General features: G+C 36.1%; 1 protein-coding gene across 1 annotated transcript in view; it reads right to left on the bottom strand.

Moving 5' to 3' along the window:
* Nucleotides 1-714: 714 nt before the first annotated feature.
* LOC587197 (probable dTDP-glucose 4,6-dehydratase) overlaps nucleotides 715-11,313 on the bottom strand; it is a 45,745-nt gene continuing 35,146 nt past the window's right edge. The window contains exons 7-14 of the mRNA XM_031000544.1: nucleotides 10,050-10,144; nucleotides 8,195-8,256; nucleotides 7,690-7,742; nucleotides 6,871-6,997; nucleotides 4,689-4,774; nucleotides 4,304-4,417; nucleotides 2,355-2,456; nucleotides 715-1,871 (exon numbers count right to left, since the gene is read on the bottom strand). Of these exons, the coding sequence (XP_030856404.1) occupies nucleotides 1,815-1,871; nucleotides 2,355-2,456; nucleotides 4,304-4,417; nucleotides 4,689-4,774; nucleotides 6,871-6,997; nucleotides 7,690-7,742; nucleotides 8,195-8,256; nucleotides 10,050-10,144 (696 nt within the window). The 3' untranslated portion in view covers nucleotides 715-1,814. The remainder of the gene's footprint in view (nucleotides 1,872-2,354; nucleotides 2,457-4,303; nucleotides 4,418-4,688; nucleotides 4,775-6,870; nucleotides 6,998-7,689; nucleotides 7,743-8,194; nucleotides 8,257-10,049; nucleotides 10,145-11,313) is intronic.

Below are 11,313 nucleotides of genomic sequence, written 5' to 3'. Positions count from 1 at the left end.
ACTCTATTGCCCTCAAAGTTTGATAAGCCTACAAAAACTATGTGTGTAATTTCCTCGTCAATATTAATACACAATAAACCATTGAACAAAATATATTGCCCAATCAGAAAAATATCAAAAATGCGCGTTAGACTAGCAGGAAATAATATGTACAGCCAACATTTAGCTTCATTACGTGTATGATTTGTGCAGAGAAAATGCACACTTTGCGTGTTCTCTATTGGAACGTAATAATCACACTTAAGGCACACTGTTTGCAGTGTATCAAAAATTTTGTCAAGCACTGGATGTGCAGTGCTGGTTTGACGATGTTTTTGCAACTTTTCATGCTAGGAAACCCTGTGCAGTGTAAGCTAGTGTATTTTACATAATTTAAGAGTATAAAATAGTAAGAGTTTCTTGTTTGCTCTAGATGTCTGATGTGGTTAATAATAGTAATATTAACTGCCTAATTCAGGGCAATATGACTTGTCATATATCACCCTCATCTTCAGTTCGGGCGATATATGTCATATTGGCCTGAAGGCAGTCAATATTACCTAACTATAACGCACCTTCCACATGCCATATCTCTAGCCCATGATTTTGTATATAGATAAACCAATTGGTGTAGTAACAGATTAGTCTATATTTAATTACAACTCTATGTTGTACATGTATGTGACAAAACTCACTAGCAGATAAATGATATTTCATAATCATTACATAGTTGAGATTCACTCAACAGAATTTTTTCCTCCAGATATATTTATGATAAAAATTATCAATCAGCCTCCATTTGCAAGAATACAATGACGAAAATTACTTCTGAATCTTTATCCCTCTCGAATTTTCTAAATAACAAATTTGGCAGTTGAGTTGGGGATGTACCAACTAAATCCATCTGTTTATCTAATCTCACAAGAATGAAGTTGCTACATTTGCCACACTCAACCCAGGTGATGTAAATGGGTACCTGGCACGAATTAATTCCTTAAAATGCTGGAGCGCTGTAATGGCAGCTAGGCTAAAGCCGGGGTAATAATAAATGCGCCTCGGAATAGAATTTTTAGATAGATGGCGCTATAGAAATGCCTATCATTATTATTATTAAGGTTTATCGATCATCAAAATGTAGTATCCATAGATTCAAAGAAGCAGTGTCTGGATGATAAAGTCCACATTTGGCAGGTGGTATTGTGCTATTTTAGAATGGAGACAGTACAGCATGTCAACAACTTAAAACCCCAAACATGCACCTAATACAGTAAGCCCTCTTCCAAATATTCAGGGCACAATAAGACTTAAAAATTTGACCAGCTCACTAATGTATACACATTTTATATTTAAAAATGAAGTATGAAATGGTAGAGCCCACGGTAGGACAGCTACATAGTAAATGATTAAAACTATCTTCTCAACCAACCCAACCACATTGTGAGGAGAGGACTATGTCCATATTCCAATTTACAGGTTACAATACTATTGTTAAAATAATCATGACTATATCACTATTCTACATGTCATTACACCTTACGACTATAAGCATTAGCAATATACAGCATAAAATGTTCAAACATGTCCACTACTATCACACTACAAAGTACTGAAAATTGCCTCCATTTCTCAATAAAAGAAGCTGCAAATATGGAAGACAGAAACTAATGAAAGGAACATTTACAATGCACTCTTTAATACTCCAAATAACATAGGCCACGTAATAGTTTCTCTCTCTCTCTCTCTCTCTCCTTCTAAGCTCTTTCTTTGAGTTTTTGCCACCAAAATCACCACTGAAGCCCTCAAAGAAAACACTATTTTTGAGTGTTGGGCAGGAATCAGCTTGGTACCAAGGACTTAGGGAAAACACCAATCTTGACAAAGTCATCCACCATCTGAGTAAGAATGATAATCATAGAGAATACATCTACCTAGGTCTTGACAGGCACTAGACAAAGTCACACATCATTGGAAGTTAATCTCCTAGTTTGATCACTGCTCCATTCTATTTGTTAGGCTACCATGCACTTTATTGGCTTTTAGTATGAGGAAAGTAGTTCTTGACTGACTGATTTACACACTGTATCCCTTTTTATTCATAATTCATAGCATTGATCACATTTCAATGTTTACAAGTTTTGTTCTTTTTGCCAGTCTTGTTAGAGACATCCTCTTTCAAAATACATCCCATACTTATCTCTTACCTCTGTCCATTTATTGGTTTATTCACTGGGTGATGTACATTTATGGCCTCTCTGACTGGATATCAATTTCTATCAGTAACTAGAACCTTAGAAAGGACTTGCAGCAGAGCTTTTAAGCTCTAGCAGTCACAATAAAACAAAAAACCTGATGCTATAATCGCCTCTTACTCTTACCTCTTTTAGAGCTTCCTTAGTTAGCTTAGGTCTGAGATGTGTGAAGCCAGTTGCATCTAATTTACTGCCATCCAGCAACATATGTTTGTGGTAGAGAAGTTCCTGTGATACACACAAAGGTACATGTAGGTGACTATGTCATGAGCAAACTGGATTATCAGTAACCCCAAGTTCAGGCCTTGAGGCCTATTTTCCCCATTTTTCAAAATGATCGACTCTGGATACTTTTTGTTATGAATGTTTTCTCCAAACACTGATATATTTTTAGTAAATTTAGGTTTATAAAATATGCTGAAATCATAATAAAAAATGTCAGGCCTCAAAACTCTGCAAAGAAGCTTTAAATTACCTTTAAAAATATAAAAATCTAATAATGTTATCCAGGGCAAGTGTAAAAATATGTACTATGATTCTAATTGTTTCAGTTTTATTTTTCATTTCCAACAGAACAGTAATTTTGACGAGAAATCAGATATACAATACAATATTCAATAATATAATACATTTTACATGGTTTAAAGTTATGAAATAGAAAGTAGAAAGTGATCAGGAAATATTCCATACTGGTAATCTAAAATAAAATAAAAATATGTTGTTAACAATTAAAAAACAAAGCCGAACAAAACACATTGTGCTAATAAATTTACCCCATCCAACCAATCAAATGCAAGTAAAAAAAAATATGGAAAGGAAGGTTCCCCTTCACCCCAAATGGATATTCATATTGCCAATTTGATACATAGTTTTCAAATAATCATTGAAGATAACTTGACGTATCTTCAAATTTTAATGGACCATAATTTTGGCAAAAATCACGAAAATTGACATTGTGTTGTAAGGTTGTAGAAAACTGATTATAAACTCTTCATCTTCATCATTTGGGGGAAGGGAAACCTTCCTTTTCATATTTTTACTTCTATTTGATTGGTTGGATGGTAAAGAGGGAAGTAATTATATTAGCATAATGTTTTAACCGTCTTTATTTTTTAATTGTTTAACATTAAATTTGTTTTGAAAAGTATAGGATATCTCACACCATGAAAAATGGCTTTAGGTGTCTTTCGTGATGTAAGGCCTCATGACAACATGAATTAATAACATATTTTATGAGAAATAGTATATACCGGTAGTAGACATAAAATATATAAATTAGATGTGTTGTGACCAATGTTGCGACCTATAATTGGAAGATGGAGTATTTCTACAGAAGCATAAACCATGAAAAACCTGAAAGGTACCAGAAGCAATGGATAGTGAAAGAATGTTGAAATCCTGTAGAAACACACTGACACCTAATGATTAGAGGCAAGGGAAAAGAGCAATTTATATTCTAGAAAACAATTTTCAAGAAGACAATGATGCCTCCGCCCTCCGTGAAATTTTTACTTCCACACATTTCACCTGAAGCTTATTACCATAAGCACTGTGACTATCTACCCTTTGACCTCTTACACCCAAAATCAAATCATTTAATCCTTGCACGCCCATTCATACTTCATCCAAGGTTGATTCGAATTGCTTCAATGCATTTCTGGGTTATCGTGGTAATTAGCTATTTCCTGGCATATTTCAATGCCTTTATCAACCTGTTACCATTCACCTTTGACTATTTATGCCCAGAATCTAATCAGTTCATCCTTGCATGTTCATTCATACTTCATCCAAGTTTGATTTGAATTGCTGAAGGCTTTTCAAGAAACAAGAAATTTTCTGGTAGTTTTTACACTTTATGACCATGTGACCTTTATTGTCTTCCACCCAAACTTTAATCAGTTCATCCTTGCATGCTCATACATACTTGATCTAAGTTTGGTTAAAATTATCTTGATTGTTCTTGAGTTATGGCGGTAACGGAAAGTGGGAGGACAGACAGACAACCCGAAAGCATAATGCCTCCTGCACCACCTTATGGTGGCGGAGGCATGAAAATACAAAAGAAAAATAATTACCGCATCCAGATAGGGGCTGAGTGGCGTGTGTTCTATCTTGTCTAGCTTACAAGCCTCTGACCATGGTTCAGTATGCTTGTCATTGCAGAATTCAGCTATATCCCTGTTGCTCAACTACACACAAGCAAACAAAGTAAAAGGGGAGAAAAAAGAAATGTTATTTAGTGCACAGACACACAATGAGAGCAAATTAACATCGTGATCATAACACATTCTAAAACTAGAAGTATCACAGTCAAGTGGTAAGCACTTCATAAGAAAAAGGAACAAAAATTAAAAATTCTGTCTTGAACTATCAATGTGAGATACTTTTCAACTTTTGCAATAATATAATATTATATTTCTTTCTTAATTCAATTGAAGGTATTTTTTTACTATAGCTTACTTCAGCAATCTTGGTAAGAGCGGTCCCCAAGAAGCCATACTTGATATCAAAGATTTGACAGACCAGGTCTGAAATGCTACCTTGTGCTGTAAGGAAAACATTGAAAGAAGAGGAGGAAATCTGGCTTTAAAAATGAAATACCCTTTGATGATGACATATCAATAACATGAACTGACACCCTGGCTACACAGATTACAGCCCATATATATTAGTGCTGATCAGCCCAGCGAAGCAATTTCATATTGGAACAGAGATAACAGTAAAAAATTCACAAATATCTTGCTCCTACGTTTGAATACTCATCCCATCAGTGTTCAAGTTCTATTTAGTAACTGTTTAACTGTTTTACTATGTCTTTCAATGAGTTTTATGGAATAGACCAGATTTTATTACAACCCATTATATTTTCATACACCAATAGGCTTATCCAACTTACGTCTCGTTTGGATATAAAGGAAGTCTCCCTTTAAAAAAATCTGCATAGAAATTGTTCTACACAAATTTACACTTATAATTTCCTATCATCATTTTCGAAATGCCTTCACAATATAAGTAGTGTTGTGTTTGGCAGTTTACATACACCCAGTAGAAAAATACTGAAATCTATTTGATTCACATTTGAATTGGTTAATTCCAAAGGGCCATGAAAAGCTCTATAGTAATCTTTATTCCCTTCATCACACTTTACGACCAAAAATCAAATACAGAGCCTTTGCGTCATGTATTAATGATGACCAAAAATGTTGCCACTTTTGCCCCCAAATTGAGGGGTTTACAAAAAAAGAAAATCAAGCCTCTCTCTAGATTGGCCTCACCTCAAATATGATCCATACCAAGTTTGGTTAAAATCTGGCCATGCATATTTGAGAAGTCGACAATGTTAACCAGAGGGCTTTATTTTTTTTCTTGGAGGGGGGGGGGGGGTGTGCTACTACCAACCCCCTCTTCCCTTTTAGCCAAAATCTATACAGGAATTTTAAAGAAAAAGTTTTGAAAATGTCTAAATATTGTCATATGGGAAGTTTAGGGTGCTGCCTCCAGGTCTCCCTCAGGGGCACGGATCCCATTTGAATAAATCTAGATCTCCCTTGCATGACTGGTGTGTTGGCTCAGTCAGTAGAGCATCCGTCTCACAAACGGAAGGTCGTGGGTTTGAACCCCGGCTGCGTCATACCAAAAGACTTTAAAAGACGGGAGTTGCTGCTACCTTGTTTGGCGTTCAACAACAAGAGATAGAGCAACGTCGATCTGGCGCTGCTCAGTGGCTGCCGGGCTCACGATCAATTGGGCAAAAAGAATTTCCATTTTCGATTTCACTTAATAAAATTTGGAGTGGACTTTAAAAGATTATTATTATTATCATTATTATAAGGATGATTCAAAACAAGTTTAGTTAAAATCCGGACATTCATTTTTGAGAAGTTGAAAATATAAAATGTAAAAAAAACTATCTTGAGCCTTTGGCTCAGGTTAGCGAAAAACAACCAAAAACAATTGACAAAATAGTCCATTGGGAAAGGGGTGTAACACTCCCCTAAAAAGGACACCAAAGTGGCCTTAAACTAGGCTTTGTTGCTCAAAAATGGTCTGGATGTAAAGTTTAATTCAATTAAGTTCAAATTTACATGGTACACTCTTGAGCATTTTAATTTTCTTTAGGTGCACTTCGGTGTCAGATAATAATTTCATTAATAAGTGATTGAATTTAAAAATTGTATTACTCTCTATTAGTTGGCCAAATATACTGAAAGGATTGTGCATTTTGGGACAGGCTCCCAGACTAAGAAGTCTGTTCTTCACCTGACAAAGGAAGGAGCCTTCTTACAACTTGTGTAGTTGATCCACAAACAGTTTAAAACTTGCAAGGATTCCACACAAAAAAAAAATCCATAATAAAGGGGATCAAAAGTTCACATCAAGCATAATTTTTGACCTGATACTAATTTAATTTCTCGCAATTTTGTATTAAGTTTACTTAAGTTAGGGTTCGTGATAAATTAGTTCTCATTACTCCTATGGGTTTTTTTGTCCATTCTTCCTCTTGGCAAACTGGTAAAAATTACTGCCTTTTTACTTGATCATTTGTTAATCTCTTATAATCTCAAAAATGAATGCATTTCTCCATTTCCTAAATGGTGACAGATGCCATCATTATACATGGCCTTGGTAGAATTTATCTTACTTGTAGACGACTTGTCAACTACATTGAAGACCTGGCCATTCTCTGCCTTTTCAGCAACATGCCAAATAGCTTGGCATACATCATCCACATGAACTGTATGCATCCCAAGATCTGCTGACCACAGGAGCTGCAAATAATTAGGAGCAAAATGTGCAAAATGGATTACTACAGATGGGGGCAGCATCTATAATACAATTATACACATGTGTTCAATTCTCAGAATGATAATATCTTGAATACTAGGTACAATTTTTAGTTTTATCTTAAAGTTTTGATACTTAAGATGTGAATTAAGTTTTGAAATTTGATACATTTTTATATAACATATCTTCTGCAAGGTACATACCTTTTCTTAATACCTCTGGCACCAAAACATTCAGTGGCAAAGTATGAAGAAAGAAAAAAATGAATCTAACAGAGCAGAAAGTTCAATATTATTATACAAATAATACACAGCAGTGAGGGCATTAGTAAGAATTACCCACACAAGGTACCTTTGGAACAGTTTAACACGCCCAAGGCAATAGCTGAGGGTGTTTGGACTGTTTTGAAGGTACAGAGTGTGGGTAATTTTACTAATGCCCGAACAAAATGATGTGTATTATTTATTTTATAAGATTATGTTTTATTTGTTTTATTAAATGATGTTTTATAAACATAAGTGAAGAATGCTATAGGTTTATGCCACCATAAAATTGCACTCAAGGAAATGTGGGACTTTGTAATATCTTTGTTACAACATTATCTTGTTACCTTGAAATGTTTTTGTATATAATAGACTCCACTATCTCATAATCTTGTCGCACAATCTAAACTCACCTCCATCTTTTCTCCCAGCTGTCTGTACACTGCACCAATTATTAACCTAGGTGCTGCAAGAGGGAGAAAGAAAAACAAATTGCTGAATTTAACATTTGAAATTCCTTTAGCCTCAAGTGTATTTGTGAGAATTAGTTTGGCAAGATAAATCAAGTAAATTCCATGTTATCTATGAGAGGCATGCCACGATGTCAAATCTTTGTATGCCAACCATTAATCATATGCATTAACATTATATGATGGAGAGAAAAAAAGAGAATCCCTAAAAAATGATGGATTTGTGTTTTTTACACAAAACTTTTGCTCAATGCAGAATTTCACAACATCCCCCTCCCCCCTTCCAATGGTGGGTCTACCGTGTTCTGATAAAACACTGTGATGCAGTTTTGTTAAAAATCAAAATTGCAAAAAACAGGGGTTGGTCAAACTAGTGTACTGTTATGTCCCCCCCCCCCCCCCCCCCTCCCTTCCCCTCATAGCAAATATACAGTATTGGGATACTCACTTAAGCCATATTTGTCTCCCAGTCCATACACAGTTGCTGGCCTCAACACGCAGTAGTTTAACCTGTAGGATAAAGATGGAACATGTGATTCTATATCTATTGAAATGGTACAGTCTCTGGGGATTGGATCCCCTGTCAACCAACAAGACTAAACCAATAACAGGTTCTGTAAATACTGGCAGTCAAACCTTCAGTTGTATGAATTTATTATTAACAATTACTATTATATTTGTCTTTCTTCTGTCTTAAAAAAAAAAATCAGAGGACTTTAATAATATAGAAACATGGGACAGGAATAAAGAAAAATATCAATAAAAGGAGTGATAGACAGACAGACAGACAAATAGAAAGGGGAAGGAATAGACCAAAAGAAGAAGAGGGAAAAAAAGATATTGACATTGGGAAAGACACAAGGAAATCTTTGTCAGAGATGCCACTAATACCCCATTCACAGTGGTTTTGAAATTTGTAGCGGCGTTGTAGCGGAGCGGCGACACCGCCATAACACCGCTACAAATGCATTCACAGTAGAAAAGTTATCCCGCTGCAGCAGCGGGATAAATATCATGTACCCATTCACGCTGCAGCGGGTGATTTTTATTACCTCCGTAACAAACACGTGTATGCATGGCTCATGACCCGCAAGCTTGCAAAAGGTAAACATGTCACGTTGCTTTTTGTATCCTCGATCATATTACTTTTTAAAAAACTAGCATTTTTATTGCTTCCAGTCAGAATATTTTAATTTTTTGAAGTGTGAAATATTTTTATTTGGATAATTATAATATCTACATAATAATAAAATCAATTTGAATCCACTGGTTACTTTATTTCTATTTCACTTTATGTTCCCCATTGCTGGAGAAAAGAGGTCAGTGATAGGTAAGTAAACAAATCACACGTGTTTGTCGCGGTGTTATAGCGGAGAGCCTTCACACTGAGTAAACACCGCGACAGCAGCGGGACTGTCCCGCTGCTGTAGCTAGGCGAACCTAGCGATAGTTTGTCGCGGCGTTATCGCGAGGCGGTGTTATCCCGCGATAGTTTATAACGGGTCCGAGCCTTCACACTGAAGACAACACCGCGACAGCAGCGGGACAGTCCCGCTGCTGTCGCGGTGTTTGAGGCCACTGTGAATGGGGTATGAGAGTAATAACAATTTCCTGAACATTTTTGCAAGCATAGCGCACAATGACTGGGGTCCAGGGACAAAGGCACAGGGGTTTTGTGTTTCCAGAGTACAAAATAAAACAGTTTCAATGTTTGTAAATATGCTTTTTAAGAACTATGAATTCATTAATTTATACAACCTGCCATACACTTGCCGTAAGCACAGGGGCCCACCAATGTTCTGTATGAACTGCATTAACATCAACATTCGAGCATGGCAATGTTGGATTAGTGTTTATGCTGATCACTTCCTGAGAGTATGTGTTCATCAAGCAGTAATTTAAATTGATTAAATTGTGTTCATCTAGCTGAAAGAGCTCTTGAGAAAGAGAGAGAAAGAGAGAGAGAGAGAGAGGGGGAGAGAGAGAAAGACAGAGATTTTCTGTTCTTCCGGAAGCATTTTCATTTTCATTTTGAACAAAAATCAGGAAAAATTGCATCTCTGTTTCATGAAATGACTACAAGAGAGGTAGAGAATGACTGAGCACAACAAATGATAGCAAACATGACTTAAAGAGAGGTGGGCAGAAGGAAAGGCGCAAGATGACACAGAGAGAGGGAGAAAGAAGGAGATGGAGAGAAGAGGGAGAGAGGGAGAGAATAGGGAGAGTGAGGGAGAGTGAGGGAGAGTGAGGGAGGGGAAAGGAGGGGGGGGGGGGGGGCGAGAGACAGAAATACCACTCACCCATCAACCTTCTTGAGTTCTTCTTCCACTTGCAATTTACATTTAGCAATACCTGTCCATGGAGACAGCTTTGAGGAATCTTCTTTGCTGGATTTCTGAAATCAAGAATGATTCCAAACAGACCAAGAATTTTACGCAATAAGTTTTAAAAAGCTAAATAACATACAATATATTTTGTCTGCTACGGGCCAGAAGGATGTTCCTGTGTATTGTTTTACATGATTAAATGCCCTTTCAGTTCTAAGCATACACTTTTAATGATTTTAGAGGTAATGCCCAGAATTTACGGACCCTGCTTGTAAAAGGAGATAATAATATATATAGTCAAACTAATCAGTTAGGAACAGCATGTACATCCCACAAAACAAAGCTCTTAAACCAGCCACAAAATGACTGTTTCAACAAAACTAGAATGTCTAATTATTCAAATGTATCAAGGTTCAATATTTGACATAAGTAGATTTCAATAAACACGTTTAATATATCAAATAGGTAATTGGTGTAGATCACTTATTACATTTGTCACAAAAGGCGCGTCTTCATCATCTCGAGATTGCCAAATAGCCCGCTATTTCTGATTTGGGAAATAATCCTGAAGTGTTGATGAAGACGCAAATTAGCTGGATAGTTTGCGATCGGGATAGTTCAAATACCGGGTTATTTGGCAATCTCGAGCTAGTGAAGACAGGCCTATAGACATCAATATCTTTACACATGGAGACATTTGTAAACAGAAAAATCAGGCGTGATTTTATTATTTACTATATAAATCTTGGTACAGTCAAACCTGTCTAAAGCGACCATCCAAGGGAAACACAAATAGTGGCCGTTGTAAAAAGGTATGCATTGGCAGCCATTTTGATTTTGAATGATTGATTGACAGCACCCCGCCAATGGCCACTCACAAGGTCTCTCGAACCCACTAGTGAGGGCTCAGTCAGGCGAAAACTGACGTTTTAAATATTTTTTTTTGGTGTTAAAAAAAAATAATAATATAAAATTACAAAATTTTGAACATAATTTTTTATCTTTAAAATTGTCCGGCATTAAAAATAAAATGCATATCAAAAATTATTTTAAAGAAATGAATATGAACGAGCCTGAAAATTTGATTGACAGAAAGACCCCACCCACCCACCAAGCTGTGTGCGACAAACAAGCGAGTCATCGATTGCAATATTCATGACAATGACACTGCATTGTTATGTTTTCAATAGGCACAGCCCATAATGTAATGTGAAAGAAACAATATCCTGGCGGGAAT

This window comes from Strongylocentrotus purpuratus, unplaced genomic scaffold, assembly GCF_000002235.5.
Source record: "Strongylocentrotus purpuratus isolate Spur 01 unplaced genomic scaffold, Spur_5.0 spur5_scaffold_6, whole genome shotgun sequence".
NCBI lineage: Eukaryota > Metazoa > Echinodermata > Echinoidea > Camarodonta > Strongylocentrotidae > Strongylocentrotus > Strongylocentrotus purpuratus.
This window is presented reverse-complemented; position numbering and strand designations above follow the sequence as displayed.